Consider the following 27,480-nt stretch of genomic DNA (forward strand, 5'->3'; position numbering starts at 1 on the left):
TGATTCCGAACAGTTCCTAACAAAGTTCTGACAACTTTAATTAAAGCATGCTTATGCACATGCGTGGGTTCAAAGTCCTTCCTCATCATTTGTCTTTTTGTGTGCATAAAGGCTTGCTTTAAAGTTGTTCGGACTATTAGGAATTGTTACGAATCTTTGTTACGAATCTTTTTGCAGTCTTTTCAGTGGAGGGTATATAAAAGTGTCCAAATCCCATCCGAGTGGAATCTTTTGCTGAGTGGCTGCGCTCTGAAAAGGCAGGCGTTTTTTCTTTTCTTTGCTTTTTTTATTTTATTAATTTTTTTTTAAATTTATTTATTTATTTATTTTAATCTAGTATCAAATGTCATTGGACATTTCACCTTTAAAAAGTGACATAACACCTCCTAGATCCGACTGTCCACTGGATGGCAGCAAAGGGCAACAAATCAGAGGAATCTAAATTTTAAAGCGTCTTCATTACAGTAACTTGTACAGTATTAGGTGTTATATGACATTGACTCGCTCATGGCGACCTCTTATCGGACTAGCCGAAAGTCACAACATGATTGAACTTGTTTGAAAATTAAGGCATTTGAGTTTTTTAGCCAACCAAAGATTTTAATTGACACTAAACACTCAATAGCAGCATTGAGCGCTGGGAGGTCAGACCTAAAAAACATGCCGATGACGCAGTGTTGTTTGGTCTGGACATTTTTTTGGGGGGGTCAATTGGCGTGTGAGAAGATAGCTCTCGTCAGGGATGCTGAAGCGTTGCTGTATAAAATTGCATCATGAAAGTGATGGTATTAAAAGAGGTGGATAAAGTCAGTAAGCATAAGTAGCTGACGTTAAACCACTCACTACTGTAAGGAGTTTATAGGTCGCTTGCACATGTCGTCACTTCCGCCTCGGATTTCTTGTAGTCGCCATGCTGGGTGGCCTCCATTTACGTAGCGATTCGGTCTAACACGTATCTATCACGTTTGTTTTCTGCGTTTAAAATGGTACATTGTTGCTGCATCGTTGGCTGTTCGAACAAAGCCAAGGGGGAAAATGGTCGGTCTTTTTTCCGAATTCCGAAAATAATTAGGAACCAGGGCCTGGAGACAGAGGAGTGCGGACTCCGGAGGGAAGTCGTTACTTTGGGCTCGTGTGTGCAGCGATCACTTTGTGAGCGGTAAGCTTGTTTACCTTTATTTAATGCATGAGGATTAATAACGTTTCGACCGCCCATATATGGGCAAGTTGCTTATGTTTTGGATTCATGAGCAAGCAAGTTCGGTAGTACAAGCTGGCTAGCGGACGTTAGCCGAAAGCTAACATCGAACATTTTCACCCAAGTAGTGCCAGTGCAAAGTGTTTACTGCTGAAATTGGATTGATTAGTCTTGGGCTTTTAATGCCGATAACATGTTTTTTGGTGGCAAAATGTAAACTTGGAAAAAAAAGAGACAGAAGGGGCTGATGCAAGAAAACAGACCCCCGGGGGTGATGCAAGAAAACAGAACCCGGTAGCCTACACATCATGCTAAATAATTTATTCACGGCCACCCTACTGCGGTAAAATAACCAGTCTTTCCATATTTTATTTGTTTATATATTTGTTTATTTTAACAGGTCGCCCTGCGCCCGTTTTTCTGTCCAATCATCCCGACTGGGCTCCAACATTAAAGTTGGGTCCCAAGTTACAACATCTATGTCTCAGCCCAGTCGGTGCCAAGATATGAACGTGCACAGGAGAGACAAGCAAAGAAAAGACGACTCGAAGTGGCAGAGGATGGCTCCAGTAACCTGTACCCTCAAGTACTGCTGACACCATTGACTCTGGTATGCCACTCAGAATTCATTACATGATATATTGTATGCATGAGTGAATGTATGTGTTTGTTTGTGTGTGTACACGCACCTTATATTTTAGAGACATTTGGAAGTGTTTATAGAAATAAGTATTTGCCTGTAGCAATGTTCATACATTAAAAAATGCAACAAAATGTGTACATTTCTTTTACACTGACAAAAAAACTATACTACTTTACTATATTAAACCTATTACTGGTACCGTTTTTTTTTGTGATTTTTTTTATTTATTTTTTTCTTTAGGGATCTCATGCCACACCGACTTGATTGCCAATGACATGATGGAAACGAAGGCGAGCATCAAAGCATTGGAGGAGGACAACATGCGACTGTTTGTTTGGCGCTAATAAAGGCAGCGTTTATACAAATTCTATTGTTGGGTTTGTTTACAAAGCTATACATGATACAAATGACAGGATTTGACTCAATGTGCAATATGGTCCCTCTTAAAGTAATGGCATAAATCTCTATTATTTCTAAAAGCACAAAAAATGAAGTGAATAATGACTAGATGTAGTAATTTCAGGGTTAAAAATTGAACTGTTAATTAATGTAGTTTATTTTAGCACAGGTGCCTACCATCCTGAGATGACGGTATGATGTAATGTTGATGGGGTACGCAATGACTTTCATTATGCTATGTACAGAGGAAAAAGTTGCTCTCTTTTAAATTTGTTTAATGTAAGACAAGTACCAGTACTGTGTTACAGTTTTCCCAATAATCCTTGTTTCACACTTGTCACAAAACCACTGTCCTTTTGGCAGTCTAGATTGGCACACTTAGGGTGATATTTGATTTTACAATCTGCTGCAGCACAAAAAACTACTTTATTCCGCATCTTTGAAGTACATGAGCAAGTGGTAGGTGACAGCGGCTGAGCAGGAACACTGGAAGTCCACTGCTGATCTAGTAAATGCTCTCCCGAGCAGTTCAGGTAAGGAGGGGATTTTGGGAAAAAAAAACTCTGGCTTTTCCAACTGGCCAAAACGAGCGATCTGGGTGGACTCGCTCAATCACACTTTGTCCACACCACAAAGTCGCAGAAGTCCCGTCCAGTTAAACTCATCTGTGCCTGAATCTGAAAATATTACAAACATTGTAATGAAAATATGAAACATAGAATTAAATAAGAAACTACAAAAAGTAAAGCCATACATACCTGGTAATACTATTGGTGTTGTCGTGACAAGTGATGGGAATTGTTGCCATCTGGCACCAGACAGAAATTGGGTGTTGTGACAGCCTCCTTAACCGTGAGATCATAAGAAAAGCTGTCAGTATGCTCAGTAGTTACCATGAACACGTTTTATTGTACTGGAAACTGAAACTAAAAATACGTCCTCTGAGAGTGGTTAACCTTAACCATTTAGAATAAGTTGATTAAGTAACATGTAACTAGTGAAAGGGTAGCATTAAATTTAATTAAGCCACGGGGAGGCTGTGCAGTTACTTTTTATTCTTATACGCTCTGCCATATTTGCCTGTTATAAAATTATTAGAAAAACCACATCAGGTAAAGCCAGCTGTGCATGTAAACACAATGATAACAGGAAGCCTGAGAACAAATCAACATTTTTGTGTGCAGAATTACCAACACCATGTGGTTTACTTACGTGCAACAGCAACCGTTTCTTCTGATGCGATGTTAAAGTTTACACTCTGTATCCACCCGCTTACAAAATAATTGTAAGCCTCCAGGGATTTGTTGGCGTGTTATGGAGCATGTTGTCAACACGAGGTAGGGAAAGATGTCCAGAGATGTCACATTTGGCCAGCAAGCTTTCTCCGTCAAAAAAAAAATCACCCTTGGTCAGGACGTAATTAGGATCAATCCCGCCACACAGAGACACCTTCTGCTTGTATCGTTGTTTTTGATCTTCCGGTAAATCGTGAAAATACTGCGAAAATTACATCAGGTTGATAAGCTCTACCGTGTAACTCGCGAGTGTACCTTGTGAACCGGAGGACACCCAATATGGCGCCCGAAGGAAAAACTCCCATGATGCATTACGATGTGCAAGCGACCTATTGACCCCACTGTCACTTTCGCATCCTCTCAGAAGAGGTCATTTAAGGCTCCACGACAAGTGTGTTCAGCAGTTAAAGAGAAGAAATGAAGAAGTTGCACACAGGAAGCAAAAGTTTAAATTAGGAAACCAGGTAAAACTTTATCCAGCTGGAGAGGATTCTCCCACACGGCCATCAAATGTGTGACCATGAAAGAAGTCTTTAAAAAAAAAAAAAAAAAAAAAAATGCTGTGCAAGGCTAGATCTGTCAACAACATAGTGTGTGTGTGTGGGTGTGTGTGTGTGTGTGTGTATATATATACATATATATATAATTTTGAATGAAGGTGAATTTTACTAAATACAGTGGGGCCTCTGAAGTCCAAAAATTCCCAAATTTCTCATTAAAAACATGCCTCTACAAAAACAAAAACAAAACAAGCATAGAACAAAAATAAAACCACTCCAAAAAGACATGGTAAAAGTAGTAAATCCACATAATGCTACTATTGTTTTCAAAATAGCATAATTGCAGGTCATTCTATGGTTCTACATAAATTAACAGCACAGACAACACAATGGGGTTCTTCTGAAACAAGCTCATTTATTGTGTGGTTGTGATGCGGAGTCACACAAACATGCCCGATTGTGCGACTGCATGTGTTAGCACAACGTTGCCATTTACAGTCCGAACTGCGCAAGTGAAAACCTTATCATACCCACTCCATATTTACATTTGATGCTAATATCATACAAACACCCATGCAAGTCCCAGACACTTGTGAAATTGGCTTCCTTTAGTATTAAATGTGCAAGTTGTGTAATTAAGTTATTTTAAGTTAATGGTAATATGGTTGACAGTATAAAAATTTAAGACTTGTCTATTTTTGTGCCACTCAATCTCCAAAATTGTTATTGCAAATATTACCACGGCGGAGATAATTAAATGAACATTTTAATGCTGGTGAATTCATATTTTTATATTTAAAAATCCCTGCTGGTCAGTTTGTGAAAGCAGAGAGGTAGGACAATGTAGGCTCCTCCCTCTTTCTGTAAAAGGTCGGAGGTAGCACCAGAACTGCAAAATAGTATGAACGATTCTGTGATGTCGTGAATGGGACTGGATGAGACTCACTTGAAGACAAGTGTCTGCTTATAAATCACAGCAGATTTACGGTAATCATTTTATTAAAAAAATCAATTGACAAATTAGAAAAGTTTCTTTGAAGTAGTCTAAAGAGGTGTTGTAAAAATTTAGCAACACATTTCTACTCGGCGGCTCTTTTTCCACTTTTACATAATGTGTGATTTCATGTGTTTTTCCTCAACATATGAATTATAACCTAATGTGGTGGGTCAATTATAGATCTGCATCTGTATTAAACAATATAAAATGTCCCTACTGCTCTAACAGCTAAAGGCCACTTCTGTGAAAAGACCTTTGGACCTATGTAATTATTATTTTTATTTATTTATTGTTATTCGTTTTTACAATAAATCGTGTTGAATTTGACTCAGCAGCTGAAATTAAAGTGAAACTGTGGCAGTGTAATAGCATGTTAAGAGGACAAACGCCTGGCTGTTTTGCAAAATTGAACACCGTTAACAGCAGAGGCGACCTGACTTGCAATTACAGACACATCCACAAAATGTCATCCACACACGTCTGTGTGTGTCCAAAAATACATTTTTACCCTATTCGTGTCAGAACAGACATACAAATGCATGACCAGGTTGTCTTGTGCACGCCAAAGCATCGTGTGGCACTACCACCCAAGGACAGATCAGAAAGCAGAAGAAAACCATCTCTGTTGAAAAGGCAAGCAAGTTAAATAAAAAATCTGAAATCTTCAGTGAGCGAAACGCCAAGTTTACATTTTGTTAATCTGTAAAGTTAGTTGAAATGTTCAAATGTTCTGTGACCTTCTTGACAAAATGTTTTATTTAGTGTTGAAAAAAAGCTGTTGGGTGCATAGTTAAGCCTGGCAAAAAATGTTTTTGCGTTCATAAAAAAACTTAACTTGTTGCCAACATTCAGACGTTGACGCTTCGCTGGCCAATGCGAAGAAGTGACGCAGCTTCTTTAGGACAAGTCTTTTGTCTTCTACTTTCACTTCTGTGGCCCTGTTGAGGAAGGGGAAGGCCGCAGTCTGTATTGGCCCTGTGCTCCTCATAAGGGTCCCTTCTTGCTGGACCGGTCCTGCCGCCCCGCCCCACACGCCAAGGGCTCAGTGGACCCCTCCATTGTAGGGCTTGTCGAACATGTCTGTCTCACCAAAACTGGATGAGACTGGCTGCTTGTAGAGCGGGTTGGAAGCCTGTGGGACAGAAGCAGAAAAATCACTGAAATCATTCAAACCCAAAGACGTATAAATACGTTTTTTTAATACTTTGTCCTTCCCTACCCAAAATGTATTCATATGTTGTTGTTTTTTCTATGCTAGAGCACACATAAGTCTTTGATGCAGCATCTGACCTGAAGAGGTCACTTAAAGCAATGGTAGTTATGACAAAAAAAGGCCAGCAGACGACAGCAGAGTATAAGAGATCAACCAGGGCCATGTTAAAACAAGCTCCTTTTTGGTTTGTGAATACTGATGAAACTTAGCTATATTCTAATGCTAGTTGCTGCAAAATGGAAACACTTTTTTTTTCTTTAACTTATAAAAGAAGAGACTAATCTTTCTTTTGATAGGTTCCATGTTTGTATAGCAATAGAACACAATATTCTGTGGGCCTTACAAAATCAGTCAAAATCCAGTAGCTTCAGTGAAAATAGCTGGGAGTGAATGAGTTAAGATATCACACAACCAAAACTAATGCGACAGACAGTCAGATAGAAACCAAACAAACACAACCAACCAGATACAACCACACGAGTCACAACCTGATGAAACTAGCCGGCTGATTATACGATAACTGGTCTGGCTTACCATCTCGTATCGGGCACGCGAGCGAGCATTCTGGAAGCGCGAGAACTCGCGGCGGTCGTGGATGGTGATGACCAGCTTCCAGACGCCGAGCAGCACCACTCCCACCAGCAGGATGCTGCCCACCACCGCCAGCAGGACCATGAAGGGGTCCGGACCCCCGCCACAATCTGACACAAGTGAAATGCACGCAAGGAAAAACAAACCAATTTATCAGTCACAACCATTTGAGTTAGCTTTTTAAAAAATAATTTATTTATGTTCTGCTTATTGTTTTTTCTTTTGAGATAATATCAGGTTACAGTAGGGCTACAGCTATCATTTTAATAATCAATTAATCTGTTGATTATTTTGTTGACTAGTTAGAATTAGATAAACAAGTGAATGAACCCATGTTTATGTGAGCAAACTGTCCGTTAGAGTGGTAAAATAAATGAAAAGCGTGGCTGATTGTCACCAAAATGTATGGCTACATGTACTAATGATACTCTAAAAATATTATAATGAATCTCACAGTGTTTTATATTTATTATTATTAATTGTTCGTGTCTATATAGCTCATCCCTGTTTGCTTGTAGCAAAACATTATGTCCCTTTATGTCCAAAAATCATGACTGATTGTCCCCAAAACTTATGAGAGTACATGTGCAGACATGTGACAATCATAGTCTGGAAATATAAGAGCAAAACTCGCAATATTTTGGATGATATTCAAAACCGTTATTATTATTATTATTATTATTATTATTATTATTATTATATCAGTCTTAAATATAAAAACTATAGTGTGTTTCGTTCTAATATTTTTAGCCTATGACCTAATGACACGTACTCATAAATTTTGGGGACACAAGTTTTCACTGTTTTCATTCACGCTACCGTAATGCTGTCGCGCTGCAGTCACTTCTGCAATTAAATGTCTTTTTTTTCCCTTTCTTTCCCAAAGAAAGAATATGAAACCTGAGGAGGAGTCATATCAAAATTATGGCAATGCTTGGAGACGCCATACTCGTTTTTATAGCACAAAGGAAAATACGTCCAAAATGAACAGGGACGTGTTGCTTGCATGCAAACGAGTCACAGCGAAGAGTGACTGGACAAAAATGTCCAAAAATGACATCTTCTAATAAAAAATAAATGAAAAATCATTTCAATCTGTTGTGTGGGTCAATTTGACTCAAATTTTAGGTTATTTTGCGGATTGTCGCAAATGTCGCGTTACATCGAAAACGTCATATGTCGGAAAACTGACGGGTGACAACCTCATATTTTGTGAATTCAACATTCGGCAACGTTTGTAACACAGTCGGAGAGGTGATTAACAGTTCAGAAAATAGGCAAAAATTGAGATTTTTTTTTTTCCAAAGTAAAAACAGAAGTTTGCAAATACCTTATTTTAACAAAAGGCAAAGATCATCAGTTTACTTTCCCGGAGGATTACAAAATCTGAGAATATTTACTGTTTAGACTAGGCTACAATTCAAAAATTTGGAATTAAATAAGTTATCTAAATGACTAATCAATTATTAATATAAAAATAAACTGATTTCATAATTGATAGTTGATTAATCATTGCACCTGTAGATTGGTGGCCCCCAACATCTTTGGCTTGTGTGCCACCAAGTTTTTATCATGCCACCATGACTACAAACATGAATCCTAAAGTAAACTGTAACAAGGGATTAGTACATGAAAATAATTTTTCATTCCCTTAATTTAAACATTTAATTTCTAGGCATCTCCTTTTTTAACTCAAACACACAAATGATTTCTTGAAAAAAATGACATTAAAAATTAATTTAAAAAAAAAATCAAAGAGAATAATTCTACATGAACTCTCATAACATTGACCACAAAAAAACAGGAGCTCATTTAATTTAAGTCCTTTTAAACAGGCATTTACAGTATCAGAAAGAAAACATTGCCCAAGAATAATATTTACACCGACTCTAGCAGTTTTACTTTCTTTTCAACAGTCATCTGAGCTTTCATGAGACACTTGAGTTGACACAAAACTATTGTGATTTTGGTGCGGCTTTACAACACTTATCGACCTAGGAAATAAATTATGAAACGTCTCTACATAGTATTTGCAATATGTTGCAAAAATGTTTTGCTCCGTTAGTTGCTTTTTTTTGTCCTAAAAGCAATAAATAGTATTTCTTTGGCGCCATCTGGAGGCAACGTGGTGCCAAAGAACTATGTTGATTTCAACATACTTGAGAAGCTTCATTTGGACAAATCGAGTGTTTTGCCTTTAATGTGAGGCATGTACAGGAAATTATAAACCTTTAGTGGGGGGTGTCTTCTACTCAAGAATACTCAAGTTGTTTCCTGTACATCTCGAGAGTGGCGGTCATGTGAGACAAGCAGACGCTCACCTGGTTCCATCAGTGCGGTGAGAACGGATTGTCCACTGGCGTGTTCCGAGTACGTGAACTTCATCACGCAGTCGTTTTCCGCCTTGTAGAGGCACAGCACGGCACCCGGCTCGTCCGTTTCTACAACGAACAAACGCCAAATCACATTCGGTATGATGTCATTCAGGTCTTTCGAAGAAAACGCAAGCTCGTGGGGGAAAAAAAAAAAAGAGAGTCAGCAATCAGCTTGTCCTCATTAGGATGGAGATAATTTGCATGTTTTTATGATGAATGTCAGAAACGGAAGCACCTGGGGAATTGGCAGGCAAGCACATGATCGAGATTCAAATGCAGAATCTCAGAAATGTGAAGCAGACGTGCTAACCGCTAGGGTGCTATGCTGCCCACAAAGGTTGTTATAGTTAACGAAAGCAAACAAAATAACAAACTGAAAAAATATTTTCGGCAACAAAATAAAATAAAATAACAAAAATGCTTAAAATAAACTACACTACATCTTACGTTTATAAAAGACTAATTATAGCAAAAATCTTCTTCGTTTTTGTTTAATAATTTGACTGATTTTGGTACCGTTATGCATCCGAAGCTACAGATTGAAGGAAGTTCAGTTGTTTGAGAATTATAGTTTATTTTATTACACATCTTTATTTAATGTTTTTTTTTATTTTGAAACATGAACCAAAAAATAAAAAAATGAATACTAATAAAACCTAACCAACTTGCTCTAAAAACTAAAACTCACTGAATTTAAAAAAAAGAAAAAAGAAAAAAAAAGCTAAGAAAATGAAAAATCCCAAACTATTATAACACCGCTGCCCACGTTTAGTGATACGATTTTTTTTTTTACCTGTTTATTCTTTACAGTAAAAATTAACATTTATTTATTAAATGTATTTATTTCTATTTATAAATCTGTGGTAATCGTTACATTCGACTGCCATTACACACATAATTCAAGCATATATCGATTAATTAACCATCTGAACATAACGTTAGCACTCAATTATAACACATAAACATCTGAAAAATAATAATAAAAAAAAAAAATCCAGAAAGTGTGGGTCAATCTGCACTCATTCTTTATTTTCTTTTATAAATGCAGCTATTTTTTAAATACTGTTTTTATTCGGGATCTGATTAGACTGCCATTATAAAGTCATTATTATTTCTGAATAGAAGACAACATGCAGCTGCATCACACATCAACAATCCAGCATGGAGAGAAATCATATGGTTTCATGTTGTGGCTGTGTTTTGACGCAATGTTCACCGACGTGCATGCGTGTGGAGGAGGAGGGGATCTGACCGCAAAGACCTCCGTCCTCTGGTTGTATGTGGAATGTACATGTGGCGTCCATTAGGGCTGATCCGTCGAGCAAGGAATGCTATGAATCACGTCAGAATTGGCCCAACACTCCGCGCTCCTAAAATAGTTTCAACAGCGACAGCGCGCGCGTGCGCACACACACATCTCTAGCCTGCATATTGCTGCAGAGAACACAGCTATATAGAAAAGATAATTACAGCAAACTTGTACTTATTATTTTGGGGGGCAGGAAATACAGTACAAGTATACTTAAAGGGGAAGTCAACCTAAACATTTTCTTTACAAGATGTTCTCTATGCTCTGCTCGAGCCGTGACTGTTTGTTACCCGTGATGTCATTTTCAGTCGACAGCAAGTGGCAAAATCGCTGCCACTTAAGATGCATAAAAAAGGCTGGATTTTGCTGCTCATATTACACAAACATAATATTAATCAGAATACCGCATTTAGACTTGTAGGGACACATAAAAAATATTATTGCATTTTTGGGTTAACTTCCCCTCCGCTTCGACTATAAATGTTATATTTTTTTCTATAAAATTCTCTGCATGGTGGCAAATACTCCTTGCACCACTCCCACCTACTGGAGTGGATGTGCAAAAAACAAACAAAAGACACATTCCGTGAGGTCCCACGTGCCTCCCTATTTGACAGAGACGGACTTAATACTTGATGAAATATTGTCGAGTGATAATCAGTATTTGTATCTGCCCTGGAAAAACCATATCAGTTTATTCGTAGTCAAGGAGGCCGACAACCAATATTTCAAGCCAATATTCATTTGCAGTAAAAGACAAAATATTAGCAGCAAAATTTTAAAAATAAATAAATAAATAAACAAAAATAGATAAAAAAAAATTGTTTAAAGATTATAACAAAATTTGCAGGGAGCTTCCAGGGTCATCAGCATGTGTTAAGCTAAATTAAAAACTAAGCAAGCAAATAGTTCTCTAAAGTTTTTTTTTTAATGTCAATAAACTTTTCCAAAATGTCAACACAATTTCTTAATTTAATTTTTTTAATATTTAAAAATAAAAAGTATAGGGAGTTCCCAGTGTCAGCATTATCTTTTATTAAGTGAAAATGAGTGACAATGAGTGATAAATGCACGCAAAATTGCGAATGTTCTGGCAGCTAATTTTGGATTTTCGTCAGGGTTCGTAAAAGGTTTCAAAAGATGTTTGCAGAGAGTAAAAAATTTAATGTGTTCGAAATGTATTTACAACAAATAGAAAGTCTGTAACATCTGACAAATCCCGACTAAAACCCTAAATTTGCTACGTTCGCAAGCATTCACCGCTCAGTGAGATACTAGCTTAAAGCTACTATATGGAGGATTTCCCCCAAAAATATCTTAACAATAGCTTTTTTATTTGACCATTTATGACTGAAACATATTCTAATTAGTAGATCAACATCTTAGCTGTTCACAATGGGTACTCCTACAAGCCTCTGGCCAATATTATTTAGGAAGCGTCCGGTCAGAATCCTTCGAATTTCCCGCCCTGTCTGCGGGATGTGACGTCATGCGCGTCCTCGTCAGTTGTTTCCTGTCACGCGAAGATGGAACTAGTACAGATTTTCGCTGCCCCAGACACCCAGTTTAACTCCGGGGAAGGCTGCTTAAAAAAAAAATGAAAACAATGTCAAGTGCCACGAAAAAAAAAAAATCTAAACTTGATAGTGACCGACGCCGGGCAAGAACGAGAGTGAACATTGGTTTGACATTTCAGCGGTGGAGAGAGTTGAGATCAGACTTGGATTAGAAAAGTGATTCACAGCTGGCTTTCTTTCTACTCCAAAAGGTAATAAGCGAGTATCTTGACATTTAGAAGAAAGTGTGTCGTTTTCAAATAGCAGTAACCTCAAGATCAATCACTTCTCGGTCGTAACTATTGGGGCGAAAGTGAGGTGGACGGCAACATTTAGCGTGAAAGGGGCGGCAAAGTTGAATGTAATAGAACAGAATGATTTTATGAAGAACAAACGTTCCATTCCGCGGCGTTTCAATCAGGCTAAATGTTGCCTTATTTTCCTCCGTGAAAACAGCCTATTGTAGCTACATTATGCTAACGGAATGTGAACGGTACTACTGAATGGCGATAACATTCACGGCCATATCACACTAAGTAGTGAATGGGTCTATATGTTTTTCACAATCGTCAATTTCCATAAATGACAGCCCACCTTTCGGCTAATGCACAATGACGCTAGCCTAGGGGCGACATACACTAATAATGACTAGAATCAGGTTGACGTCCGTTGAGCGGGGTGACTACAATATGTAACTGCATATTAACGTCGGAATGAGGTCCAATTAATTGCCGTAATTTGCACATCGTTTTGGAGTACAGCACAGGACTGGACTTCGACCGACTAAAGCAATATGATCTGCACGTCCCGTGGACATCAATTGTTTAGTGGGGATCGAGAGTCTCATTCCGTGAAGTGACCAGCTTTGTATAACATTATAAAACTTCTTACCTCTGAAAACATAGTTTAATTGGATATGAAGAGCCCAGTCTTCAGTATTGAGGTCGTGCACGTACGAGTGCGCGCGGCGTGTACGAGCGTGCAGTTTGTTTTCAGCCACAGGTGGCAGTAGCGATTTGAAATGTTAAATCTTCCATATAGCTGCTTTAACTCATTTGCTCCCAATAACGTGTAAATACGTTTTTTCTGTTTTAAGTGTCCCAAAGACGTATTAATCCGTTATTTATTTATTTATTTATTCATATTTTTTTTATGCTAGAGCATACAGAAGGCTTTGATGCAGCCTCTCAACTGCAAAGAACGGTTGCAGAAATGGTAGTTATTACACAAACGGCCAGCAGGTGTCAGCAGAGCAAAGTAGATCAAACAGGGCCATGTAGAAAAAAAGCTCAATTACTTACAATTTTAAATAGATTTGTGAAAACTGATGAAACTTAGCTCTCTTCTAATGCTAATTGCTGCAAACCGGAAACAAGATTTTTTCCTGATGAAAGAAGAGACTTTAATCTTTCTTTTGATAGGTTCCATGCTTTTATAGCATTAGAACACAATATTTTGTGGGCCTTGCAAAATCAGTCAAAATCCAGTAAAACAGCCGGGAGCGAACGGGATTGCTTCTGTGAAAATCGCTGGGAGTGAATGAGTTAATTGGCCTTCAGATTTGTTAAAAAGCCGATATTTGTCAAAATGCCAAAATATTTGTCAAAATACCAAATATTGGCATCCCTAATATTTTCGAACACTCAACATTTATTTTCAGCGGATGCCACCGTTTGAGGAAATGTACTATTAATCCGCGTTTATACATGGGCGGAGTCTGAATGAAAAAAGTGGGCCATCTGTGTAGCAATGCAGCTGGATCTCATTTTAGAATAACTTTACTTCAACTCTTCCATGACGTCACACACAGCTGAGTCCATGTTTTTCTTTAAATATATGAACATGTAAATTATGATTGTTCTTTGTGAACACGGACTTTGAAGTGTTTTTAATGTAAGAAGCGTAAATGTGTCGCCTGCTGACGCTTCAAGCGGCCCTTCAAAATAATGACAGTCCACAAGGTCTGAAATCAAAGAGAACGCTGGCGCTCATGTATGTAAATACAGCTGTTATGTGTGTGTGCGTGCACACGGCTCGTGGACGGTGTTTACATACTGAGAGTCTCCACTGTGATGATTTCATCCTTGCACAGACGCTGGCAAGTCTGGTTGGCTGAGAGCTTCCCCGAGTTGAAAAGCCGGCACTCGATGCATTCTCTGCAGGAGGAGGAAGACGTTTAATGGAAAAGAAAAATGGCCACTCTTTAAAAGTAATGTTTGTTATTTCTGCCGTGGTTTACAGCTGCTGTCAAACTGCTTCAACATAGCAGACATGGACTGGAAGCAGATTACAGGACATTTACCGATATGAGGACATTACTGTGACTTAGGATGTATCTTGTCCTGTTTGGTACCTTTTGGTGTCGCATGCGTCCGGGCAGGTGGGGCACTTTTCGCACGTGTCCCCGAAGGCGCCGGGCTGTTTGCATTGGCAGTGTCCGCAAACGCAGTTGCCGCGCCCGCTGCACATCTGGCCGTTGTCGGCGACGCACGACGCCGTCTCCGTGGAGCAGTTGCAGTTGTCGCCGACGTAGCCGGCGTGGCACTTGCACTCACCGCAGTGGCACTCGCCATGGCCTGACAAAGTCAATGAAGAGCCAAAGAGGAAGTTAGCACTGGGAAGTCCAATTTATTTCAGAGTGGAACTAGTTAGGCAAAGACGTCAAAGAAAAATCCTTTAATCTAGCACGAGTGGAGAGGCCAGTGACCTTCGGCTTCTTGATGGTTAAACATGGGATCCCTAACAATACTGAACAACTGACCCACAGTAACCTTTGGAGCAAAGTGAAAGAAGCTTATCCCAAGTAGACGATTCAACCTAACAGCAAGACTCTTAGTGCGGCAATCAGGTGACATCAGTACCAGTGTCTGGTGCAATGTAAACTGGGACAGTTGTATTACAATGGGGACTGGCAGGAGAAGTCTGAAAGAGATTGTATTGTCATCCCAACCTCATTCCATTCCAAATCACCCAAGCGGATTTTGTTTTTAACAAAACTTTGTGTACTTATGGTTATTGATGGCATAACACTAAATCTAAAATGTTAGGTCAATCAAAGCAGGGGTCTGGGAGCTACAGCCCACCGAATTTAGACATTTTTGGCGCTGCCTACCTTTGAACCTCGCTCGCTCTCTGATTGCAAATTTGGAATCCTTTGTGATGATGGACCCAGTAGTTCCTGAGATACAAGGGTTCAAAGGAAGGGGCCATACATACCCATTTTTGCAGAGAAAGTCATAATTCAGCAGGTCATAGCTCTCAATGGACGCCGATGGACGTAAAATTTGAAATTTATTGTTGTGCCATCACTATCAAAAAGTAACACCAAGTTTTCCATCATCTGCACGGCTATTCACACTGGGTGGTTTGGCATGCAATGACCCAATGGTGACAGTGGAAAAACAAGGCACCTTTTACAGTGGAATCAACATACATGGTGAAAAAGAAGCTTATGGATTCCCATAACCATTGTCTGTAAACTACAGCTACAGTAGACAATACATTACAATGGACGGTTTCAGGGGGATTCTGGTCCATTCTGATGCAATCACAGCATTTTCCTGTCACAAAAGGATTTCTCTCAATTCTTTCCCATCAAATCATCTACATTAGGGGTGCCCAAGTCTGGTCCTCGAGAGCCCCTATCCAGCCTGTTGTCCATGTTTCTCTCCACCAACACACCTGATTCATGGTCAGGGTCGTTATCAGGCTTCTGCAAAGCTTGAGCTGATGAGCTTGATTTTATTCAGCTGCGTTGGAGGAGAGAGACATGGTAAACAGACTGGATAGGGGCTCTCGAGGACCGGACTTTGGCACCTCTGATCTACGTCTTCTTTTTGGCTCTACATTTATCGACTGCTTATCGACTACATTATCAACTACATGCATTTATCGACTGCGACCCCCATTGCCCGTGCAGGCAATGGGGGTCTTGTTAGAACACCGATTGATCTTGCCGTACACCCTACCAGAAGTCCTTGACAAAGGGAGGCTGTTATCAGTGAAAAGATACTTAGAGAAATTAATTTCACATGATTTGGAAAGTCTTTATTCACTTGCTGCTATTGCTTAAGCTAAGCTTCATTCACACTATGTTCCTGGTGGTCAATGCAGCTCCATTTGCCTGAAACTCCGTGTTCAAGTTTTCATAGGCCTTGATAGGTTTTCTTACAGTCAATGCTCAAAAATTCACAACAGTTTTCTCAACACTCTACCAAGGATGCCAGTACGTCCCCCACCCAACAAGGCACCACGTTTATCATGTTCTGATCAAGGTCTGACATGTTTTACACTTCCAATCAAGGCTTTCTACAGATAAAACATTGAAGCCAGGCAGCTGTGGAGCATATTTACACCCACGGTTTCAAAAGATGTGATAAAAACAGCAAACATTGCATTCTTAAGCTACTCTTACAGTATGTTGGCCACGAAAGCCCTGTTTTAGGCCACCGTGGACAAAATGAGAGTCCTGAGACAACATAGGGGGACAGACAGGGCAAACATGACAGTATGTGATTGTCGTGGAAATTCAGTGAGATCTTCACAATGTCAAAAAGCATCTACAGCAGTTAAATCAAAATCCACACATCAGAGGTGCTGAAAATTGCTTTGTGACATTATGCAAAACTTCCCAATCGCTTGTGAAATGCACACAGAGGTGATGGGTAGAAATAAATCAGTTTACAGGCACTTGCATTTAGCTGTGGTAGTCCCAAGAAAAGGCATCCAAACTCCGGAGCCCTTCATTTCACTTTGCAACATGATACGATCGCTAACAATTATTCTCATAAATAGCACTCGTGACCACTGATTCCATTTCACTTGCAAGTCAGATCCATTTCTGAACAACACAACTTTAAACTCTTCATGAAAAACCTTGATGGAACTATGACCCTTTTGTAATGCAAGATAAGAACTGCAAGGATACATGTACCGCTCTAAAGAGAATGCAGTATGGCTTGTTATGGTTCAAAAGTCAACGTTTTAGACATGTGACTTTAGTCTATAAATTTCCAGAATGCTAACTTTCACCGCTAAAAGGAAAATATTTACAAGTTTAATCTTAAACGCCCTGTAATAACAAACTAATGCCCTATTAAGTGTCCTTTCATAAGCACTTCCAATGGAAAGTTTTGAGGGAGTAACTGGGTCAACTAGGTGTGGCCCGTCATCAAAAGACCATTAATGACAGTCTGGGATTGGAACTGTACCAACTGCTACCTCAAGCCCACAAGGGAAGTGGATAAAAAAAAAAAAAAATGAAGAAGAAACATTTAGTTTGATCGCCAAGGCAGTGGTCAGGGTGGTGCAATGTCATCTGCACATGCAAAAGGGAGCTGTATTTTATTTTTTTTTTTAAATAACATGATTATGCTTGTTTGGAGTGCAGCCTGGTGCCATGAGTCACCTTGGCAACAGTGCTGTTGCCAATAAGGACAAAGAGTTTTACTTTTCTTACCGAACTTTGGTGACAATAAAACAAAAGTTCAGACACAAACTTGCTGCTCAACAAGTCTGCTCGTCTGGCAGGTACTGTATCTCTGACTTCACGGAGAATGACGTGGAGACATCAAGAGTCAAGATATTTGACTACCATTTGCATTCTTGGGCAAGGTTATTTATTCCACTGAATTATGTGTCACAAAGAAAAATCCCTCAAAATCCATAGCCGACCGTATTGTTGTTTGTTAGCAGGTTGCTTTCTGCTTCATGCAAAAAAAAAAAAAGAAAAAAGAAAAAAAAATGTAAAAAAGTAAAATTAGTGAAATTAAAAACAGACTCAACTATTTGCATTTTGGGGTTTGGGATAGATGTTTTCATTGGGACTCGAACACATGATAAAAATACATTCCTCTAACAAAACCTTCTGTACAGTAACTATTATTTAGCTTGCTACCTTCTGGTTTGTAGAATGACAACTTTAGCCATTTTTTGATTGTGTGAAATGGCATGTTTTCGTGGAAATATCTGACCTTTACTGGGTTCTGCGTTAAAAGGCAAAGGAGAATAAATGGGGACATGCTACATGATTTTTAAGGAAGGCTGAAGGTTTCAATTGTGGCTTAAATAGAAATGAAAAACATTCCTTGATCCACATTTTTATACAGACCTGCATCAAAATCTAAAATGGTCTTGAGCAGCAAATATGCCGCCTTTCCATTAAGTGACATCGGTACTGTTTGGGGCTCACTGCTGCTGTTATGATCCTGTATTTGTCCCTTTTGGAGACGTTTTCAGTTGCTATGGTTCTGTATTTGTCACTCTTATTTTGTCACATAGGCCTTTATCCTCTAAACTGAGCATGTTAGCGGGAGTGGCTGAGTGACACTTTTGTCAGTACATGACGTTTCTCTGCATCCAGGCCGCTCAATTTTCTTAGTCAAGGTTTCTCGGTGAAGTATTTATTCGAGGTCATCTGAACCCAGCCCTACTATCTGTAGTTACTTTGTATTTTTGTCGATAAAGACTATCTGTTGGTCTCTGTCTTGTCTGCTTTTAGATCCAAATTCTGCACTACTTTCATAATTCTGCCAACATACAACAGCCATCAAAATAATAACTGAACCTGGTACTTTTGTGCTTGTCCGATGTAATCGGATCATAAAGTTGCTCGAACAAAATCAAGGAGTGCCTTTTCTCATAGCTTGCTAAGCTTTGTCATGGTATTTTTTTCACTAGCTGTTGTAACCTTTTGACTTAAGTGCTTAAGTTCCAATTGAAAATGTGGAAAAATCTAAACAATCATTTGAGACAAATGAAAGCAGATAAGATCTGACAGATCGTTGTATTTTTCCCCTTTGAAACGTTTCCACGTAAGTTTGCAATGCAGCTTCATGCTGCTTTCACCACATAGGATAGACTGCATGCTCACTGTGTTGGCCCGATTAAGGCACAATTATGGGATCCAAAAGTATTTCCCCCAGTGAAACGTGCCAGCACAAGATAAAGTGCAGCTTCAGTTCTGCTTAATGCGCTGCCGTATTTTTCTGCCCGGAGACAAGCTGGATTGTAAGACCACTTTCAAAAGGAGCTTGAGTCAATATTTGGAGATTAAATGAAGAGGAAATGAGCTGACGAGATATTTTTAGTGGGTTGCCTTCCGTGTTGTTAGGTGCAAATGTGCCAAAGCGTAAAATGTGTGTCAATTTTGGAGGAGCTTTAGGTTTAGACCACACCAGACTAGCATTCAAAAAGAACTGGCCATACATGAACAGTGACCAGAAATTAATCAACACACAAGAAGTTATCCATGAGTAAAGTGTGAATATTGTATTCCAACCACTAACTCAAACTTATAATGAGAACTGCTTGTTGATCAGTTTCCAAAGTGACGACTCATTGTGGTTCAGCACGCTTGCGGCTTGTGTCATGTTTGTCTACACTTGGACTTCCTCAGACAGATTATCTTACTGTGAGAGGAAACTGGATCGGACTGCTCTATGTGGTGCGCAGTTTGGTCCGTGGCACGCAGACGGCGACGCCAAGAAGTGAAAACCACCACACTTAATAACACAGGCGGGTGTGGGCGAGGAGCACGATTCGGTCTCGGGGAGGATGCCTGATTTTGCCCTTGAGCAGAAGACTAAGAGAGAATAAAAGGTGTACCCAAGCAGCTACTGCAAAGAGTATCAGAGTAGTGGACCGGATGCAGCCTGTTAGTGGTCTGCCATACACTCCAAGTGAATCAAGACGACGACGGTGGAAAGTGGCCAACAAAGAGACAGTAAGCAACCATAAAAACCGTGACAGTCAGTAACCACAAAAACCAATAGAAGAAGAGATTATCTCTTAACCATCAATTGCTGATGAGGCTTTTATCACAAGTGCAAAAATTGTTAATGAAATGATGATTAAATGTTACTTGACTACTCATAGAAGAGAGACCCTGACTAAATGTCATGCGGCCATTACTGTATTATAAATAAAGATAAGTAATGGCCCTTCAGGGCTAAAAGTTGGAATATCTTCCTTCAGTTGTGGTATGAGGGAGACAACACATTAAGGGTGGAAACTTCCACATTCGATATCATCACCAGGGAAGTTTTCATTCATTTTACATAAAAAATGTACTTCTATGCTATGTTTATGGAAGATGAGAGAAAGTGCGAAAGGTTATATAAATATAATTTGGTGAGATTTTTCTAAACCAAACTTCTTAGCGTATAATGCATAAAAATCTTAGGATAAAATTCACAGAACCCACAAAAGTTAAGTTGCGTACATTCCCTTCCTCCATCTACGAACGACAAATAATAGTGCTGACTGTTGGGGGGCCAAATTTTGTTCTCATCCATCCCTGCATGGTGCCGTCCCAATTATATGCGGTTTAAAATGTGGCTGCAATCATATTACCGTCATTAAAGTTAGTGTCTGTCGGCTGTTAAAATTGCGCGAGTCGAGACGCGTCATGACTCACGGCTCTGCGCGGGTGGCGATGAGGAAATAACATTTAGTTTCATCTGTGTGATGGAGAAGTGAAACCTTCCAAATAAGCAGCTTACCAAACTTCAACTAGTGGTGGGATAACCTCAAGTCACGATTATTGGAATCATAAAGTTTCAAATGCACTATTTAATGTTACAGTAAACATCATCATCAGCTCAATAGAGCACCGTCATTTCCAAGTAAATAGTGTTGAAGCACCCCTCAAGTTTGATGTTAATGCAACAGTCTAACTATTGACATAAACTAAGCTACAGGCTTAACAAAAAGTTCACTAAAAATGCTGTAATATGAGTGCCAGGCCAGTAGTTGGCAATGTCATATACAAGTAGTAAATAAAGTCTACACACGTGCAAAATCAAGGTTCATCATTATCGTCAAAAGTTCGTCAAAATGACTGATGGATAAATAAGCACCACTACAATGCTATGGTCCATTATTGTTGCTTTGGTGGCTCCTAGACTTACACATGCCAACACTGATTACGCTAAACACGTTTTAAATTTTTACTAACTTTTTTACCAAAGGAACAATAACATCCATTTTGAGACACATTAAGATTCTAAAATTATTATCATTTCTCTCCTGATTATTTAACAATGACTGACATCTGTCAGCTAAGCAAAGTATCCGTCAGCACCCTGCGAGTAAAAATGATGATCATCCATGGCTGCGGGTTGAAGAACCACCCAAGAATCTGCCATAGCTGCAACACCTGCGTTGGGAATATGCACACCTGTCCTTCGATGCACGTTCAACAAACATTTCAGTTCTGGTATTAGCTTTTTTTGGAATGCATGCGGCTAAAAGGATCACATTTCGAGAGAGGGAGAAAGTTATTCGATGTTGCGACGGGGCGGGAGAAGGGTGCGGCACTCAGTTTTTCCATTAGCCATGCCGGAGGCTTTTGTCTGTCAAGGTCAAGTCACGTCACGTCTCAGACGAAAAGAGCAGACGAGACGGTGAACCAGTTTTACCTCAGGGACTGGATTCAGATGAGTGAAAGACATGAACCCTAAATTGACACGGCAATTTTCAACCGTTGAAGGAAGTAGGGCAGCCATAAATTTAGGTTTGAATGTAGCCCCAAAACATTGTCTCTAAAAGATGACATTTTTGTGTTGTTTTCTCCTTCTTTTCACATTTATATAAATGGCACTGGCACAGTACTGGCAGTATTCCACCAATGGAAAGCGTTGAAAGTGTATGATGTGCCATATCGGAGGCAGAAAAGTGGATGCAACACTTTTCACGCTGTCTACTGAAGCAATCTTCTTTTGAATCATTCTCTATCATGTCACTAACATGACATTAGATACTGACAGTGACATCATGTAGGTGTATCCAATTTTGTGCTTTGTGTCCTTGAGTACTTCAATAATGAGACAACAAAAAATCTCAAAATGAAATGATACAGTGATGGAAAATGTGACTCACCCTGTGGTGTTCATTTTTAAACAAGTAATTTCTCACATCACCCAAACAGAGGAGTTGAGGAAAAAACACGTGTTCCAGTTTACTGACTGTACGTGGAACACAAATGCATGCAAAGAAGAATGAAGCTTTGGGGCAACATTGTATTTGTGAAATGTCCTTAGCTGTGGCTATTTTTTAGTATTTGCAAACAAATGGAAACGAAAGTTAAAGCTGCAAAGTCAGCAGCAATGTTGTGTGTCCATGGGATCTGGTGGAACAGGAAGTACAACTTCAAGTGCACTAGCTATAGCAACACAGGTTTTGCACTCCTACAACACAGGAAATAATAAAAAACATCCATCCATCCATTTTCTTGACCGCTTATTCCTCACAAGGGTCGCGGGGGCTGCTGGCGCCTATCTCAGCTGGCTCTGGGCAGTAGGCGGGGGACACCCTGGACTGGTTGCCAACCAATCGCAGGGCACACAGAGACTAACAACCATCCACACTCACACGCACACGCACACCTAGGGACAATTCGGAGCGCCCAATTAACCTGCCATGCATGTCTTTGGAATGTGGGAGGAGACCGGAGTACCCGGAGAAGACCCACGCGGGCACGGGGAGAACATGCAAACTCCACCCAGGAAGGTCCGAGCCTGGACTCGAACTGGAGACCTCAGAACTGGGAAGCGGACGTGCTAACCACTCGACTACCGTGCCGCCCTAATAAAAAACACCTCACCTGAAATACATGGCTTGTTCTTTCCTCCAGGAAAAACAACAACACAAAGCAGCTGCAATTAAGCTCAATGAATGATACCATTATGTGTGGTCGTAAATGTCTTTTATAAAATCACCAACTGCACAGAAGACCTGACTATGAAAACAGCAGAGGCCCCAGAATTGAACTCTGTGGAACACCATACGACAATGGAACTCAACACAAAAAGTTCTATCAGCCAAATAGGATCTTAAACAATCAAGAGCACGACCACTAATGCCCATCTGGTGCTGACAAAATAGCCAAAAGAATAGTGTGGATCACCGTATTGAATGCTGCAGTTAAATCCAAGTAATATACTTATATATTGGTTTTACTGACTTGTGGATGTAATGACAATGATTAAATGACCTCGGCACAGTGCAGACAGACAGAAGCAGACATAAACACGATAACAGACGCCCATGTAGATAGCAAGGATAAGATTACGGGAACATTCAGACACAAAATGTCATCCAACACTGATACCGAAGAGGAGACCGTGTCGAAATGATGGGTGACTCTTCCAGCAGGAACACCCTCAAATGTGCTTCTGTACTATAAAGCTCCAACCAAGCATATCTACAAACCCATAACCAGTTCTTTTAAAAGTTAAGGATCCACCACAAACATGTACTTAGTTGCATCAAATGAGAACATGCAGGAATATTGTTACAGCACAAATGTCAATTATTTCATTTTGGGGTACATTTTGAAACCAGAGCAAGTTGTTTTCATACTGTAATGTTGCAATACAATCATCAAATATGCAATAAATGTGCCTTATTATTAGAACACTAAAGCATTTTCCAAGCATGCACCATAAACCAAAAGTGGAGAGGAGTCAGAGGGAGATGAAGGTGTGTACTGTTTGCTATAATTAGAACCTCATTAAGGCCTCATGTGGGGCGAACAGTAGAATATTGCAGAAGAAGGAAGTGTATTGGACTGTTAACATTTAATGAACGCAACAAGCATCAACGTGTTGGGCCTAGTTTCCACATACTGCACCAACCACTTGTTGAGCTTACATAAATAGAGACTGGCATTGTGCACGCCAGGACTTTCACAAAGCACCCTCTGTGGGTTGGGGGCGCACCAGTGGCCTCGCCTCTAGAAACCCAATGTTCTGAGAACACAATTTGATCAATCCAAGGAGAACATTTTGTTGAAGTCGTCTTCCACCAAGTATGTATGTAAATGGGACTGGATGGACATTGGTGTGCGCAGTAAGAATGGGATTTTGAGAGATTCACACTACTGCCATGGCATTTTGCCCCAAACACCAAGTGGCACTGGTTATATTTTTTGAGACCCATGATAAAAATCCTAGCTTCACCAAAGTGCTTGGTGGAAAGGGGCTTTATGGGTCGATGGTTAGGACCGCCATCAAGAACTAAGACAATGGTACATGCCTCCCTCCAAGCTTAATGCTGCTTGCCCGAGCACCTAACAAGATGTGGCCTACAAATCAACCACCTTCCAGAAAACATCCAAGTCTTTGGAAGAATAGTGCCGATATTAATACATTATATAGCTAAATTTCTGCAAATAGTGGCTGAGGTCATGCGGGTTAATGAAGCGATACAGTGCAATGGTAAGAACAGAGGAGAATGGGTGTAAGTCATTAATTGTGTAGTTCCCGTGCATAACCATTGGCAAAATGGTAGAGCAACCATTTAAAGTCTACAGCTTTGAAGAAGTTGCCTCTACAAGACATAACTAACATTGAGCAAGGTACTTGCTTACAACATCCGCTAAGACTCCTCACTATAATCATCTGAGAGACTCTTTACGTGCCTCAGTCAGTTCTGCTCTTTTGGTGAGCAAATTAGTTTACCGGTATTTGCAATTCATTCAAGGCCGAGATCAATACTGATCCACTTCAATCTTATAGGTAGCAGTAATGTGCATTACAAAGTGGTTGCCAGTTAACAACTAAATGAAGGCAAAAAATGTGTCGCATGAAATCATCTACAAGTAAAAAAGTGAAAGGTTTTGGTGACAGTGTTGTTTGACAGCATTATCTACGGAGCCCCTAAGGTGACATGGTAGAAAAAAAAGCCCAAAAAACTTTGCGTTCCCTCGCAAAACATTTTGCGTTCGAACGCAATCTTTTCGTTCGAACGCAGTTGTTTTGCGAGGGAACGCAAAGTTGTTTTTTTCGCCTGCCATGTCACCTTCGCTGCGCCGTAAACACTTCCAGGTCATCTTCCATGTGAACAAAAGCGACGAGGATGGAACGTTTGTAAGCATGAAACAAAACAGTGGGAAAGCTTTCCCAAAGCGACTAGGATGGAGCATGTATTTTTCCACTGCTTTGTTTACACGTCGCTTTTGTTCACATGGAAGATGACCCGGAAGTGTTTACGGCGCAGCGAAGGTGACATGGTAAGCGGGAAAAAACAAAGCAAAGCAAACAAAGCAAACTTTGCGAGGGAACGCAAAGTTGTTTTTGCGAGGGAACGCAATCTTTGCGTTGCGAGGGAACGCAAACATTCCCTCGCAATCTTTGCGAGAGAACGCAGTTTTTTGCGAGGGCACGCAATCTTTGCGTTCCCTCGCATCTTTGCGAGAGAACGCAAAGATTTTTTTTTTTTCTACCATGTCACCTTAGGGGCTCCGTAATTATCAATGACTAGTAAACAGAAGGACTTTTTGGGCTATTTCGAAATCAGTGTCATCGGTTTTTAATCTCTTAAAGGGATACTTCACTTATTTAGCACATTATAGCAATAAAAAGTTATTATTTTGTCTATAATGAATTTGATACTTTCATTATTTTTCACGTACAATTAGTACCTATAAAAACACATTTTTCAACTTTCTGTCGACTGAAAATGACATCACAAGGGCTCAGGTAAAGCCTGGTTCACACGGCAGGAGAATTGGCCCGATTTTAGCCCCGAATTTCCCCTCCCGACAATCGTAAAGACGCGCCGAGTCGCAAGCGATAATCTTCACAGATAATCCTGCTGTGTGGTTGTCACCACGCACGGCGCCTCCCAATATCGGCGCTCGGAAGGACCCCCGACTTGAAATCGGGCATATCCAACATGTTGGATTTTTTGGCCCGATTTCGCTCCGCGCAGCAGATTGACAGTGACGTGCAGCCAATCAGAAAGCGAGCCAGCGAGGAAGCTGGTGGGGAATCCAAAATCAAAACAGTCATGACACAGGAGAAAGTCCGTGGTCGCGCTATTACACTTTTTTTTTTTTTTTTAATACACGCACACACATTCTCCACAAAAAAACGTGGTCTCCCGGTGGCACGCCAACTCGCGCCGCCAGCACCGAGCCGAGGGCAAGCGATGTCTCGCCAGTCAGTGCCCATTTACGCTCTTTAAACAAGACCTTTTCTTTTTATGCCGCTTTTTCGGCTGAAAACCAGGATGGACTCATGTTGACGACTCGGAAGCCACGTTTAATCTCGAGAGGTTTTGCGAGACTTCCCGTCACATTCTTGAATGAACTCGGCTCGTGTGGAGTGTGTTGATTGTGCAGTGTGGCCGCACACCACGCACGGTACGTTCAAAACTGGAACTCCCGTGATTTTTTCTCTTCACGTGTGGTGTCAAAGATTGGAAATCGGCCGACAATTTTAAAATCTTGCCATGTGAATCAGGCTTAACCAATCACAGCTCACCTGTTTTCTAGGTTTGGTCATGTAACATTCACAAGCTGAGCTGTGATTGGTTACCTGAGCCCTTGTTATGTCATTTTCAGTCGACAGCAAGTTGCAAAATGTGTTTTTAAAGGTACTATTTGTACATGAAAAATAATGAAAATATCAAAAGTATTATAGGAAAAATATTAATGTTTGACTGCCAACAATGGCTAAATAAGTAACGTATCTCTTTAATCTGTAGATTTACTATAACCATAGTTTCTCTTTGCAAAGTCAACAATTAATTAATTAAATAATTAATTATTACAAGTAAACATATCTCATTGCATCAGGAACTACTACAAGTGCCCTACTGTTTACACAGCAAAGGCAATGGGGGCCTAAGCAGTCAAGTGCTTCTCATAATTGAGAACATACAATGGAAAGGATCATAAAGCATCAAGACCATAGAATGTACAACAATGATGAAACCATTTTTCATAAACAATTTTTTTCAGTAGTTATACTATCCAACATAAACAAATACATGAGGCTCATCAAAAGTATTAGCTAGCTTTACTATCTTATATAATATGCTATTACAAACTGGTGTGATATCACACATGGGTAAATATGCACACCAGCATTGATACAAACAATGCATACAAGCACTCCTTTGGCATTTAAAAACAATAAGACGAGTTGGGGAATTTTTCCACTTTGTGCACGACGTGCGCTCAAAGAACGCCAACAAAACAGGACATCTCAAACACAGATGGGGGGAAGGGGGGAACTATGAATGAATTCAATCACAACCAAAACAAGTAAATCGAGTTATGGGTTTGGTCATACAACAGATTTTACTTGTGGTCGAGGTACCACTGTTCGACAGTATTGTGATGTTACCTGAGCACAGGATGCCTTTGTGCCGGGCGCACGAAAAGTCGTCGCACTGGCAGAAGCTGCCGTAGATCTTGCCAAACTCAGATTTGTAGCACAGGCACTGGTTGCAGCTGCACTCGCCACGCCCGTTGCACACCTGCTTGCCCTCGGCCTCGCGGCAGGCGCTCAAGTGTGTGCTGCTTGCGTCCCCCTCCTGGCACTCGCAGCGGGCACCAAGGTAGCCCGGCTCACACTGGCAGGTCCCACACTTGTACGTGCCTGTTGGGACAAACA

The 27,480-nt window shown here is 40.1% G+C and overlaps 1 protein-coding gene and 1 long non-coding RNA gene across 2 annotated transcripts in view; one reads left to right on the plus strand and one right to left on the minus strand.

Annotated features, from left to right (window-relative positions):
- Positions 1-274: 274 nt before the first annotated feature.
- On the plus strand, positions 275-3,883 carry LOC144031049 (uncharacterized). Its single transcript, XR_013287425.1, has 3 exons — positions 275-1,159; positions 1,599-1,808; positions 2,082-3,883. It is a non-coding gene; the product is annotated as an uncharacterized LOC144031049 (long non-coding RNA).
- Positions 3,884-4,425: 542 nt separating this feature from the next.
- The window catches only part of itgb5 (integrin, beta 5), a 45,449-nt gene continuing 22,394 nt past the window's right edge, over positions 4,426-27,480 (minus strand). Inside the window, exons 11-16 of the mRNA XM_077536231.1 lie at positions 27,211-27,465; positions 14,430-14,652; positions 14,132-14,232; positions 9,158-9,277; positions 6,780-6,946; positions 4,426-6,164 (exon numbers count right to left, since the gene is read on the minus strand). Coding sequence (XP_077392357.1) covers positions 6,075-6,164; positions 6,780-6,946; positions 9,158-9,277; positions 14,132-14,232; positions 14,430-14,652; positions 27,211-27,465 — 956 coding nt within the window. The 3' untranslated portion in view covers positions 4,426-6,074. The remainder of the gene's footprint in view (positions 6,165-6,779; positions 6,947-9,157; positions 9,278-14,131; positions 14,233-14,429; positions 14,653-27,210; positions 27,466-27,480) is intronic.

The sequence above is a fragment of the Festucalex cinctus genome, chromosome 11 (genome assembly GCF_051991245.1).
Source record: "Festucalex cinctus isolate MCC-2025b chromosome 11, RoL_Fcin_1.0, whole genome shotgun sequence".
NCBI lineage: Eukaryota > Metazoa > Chordata > Actinopteri > Syngnathiformes > Syngnathidae > Festucalex > Festucalex cinctus.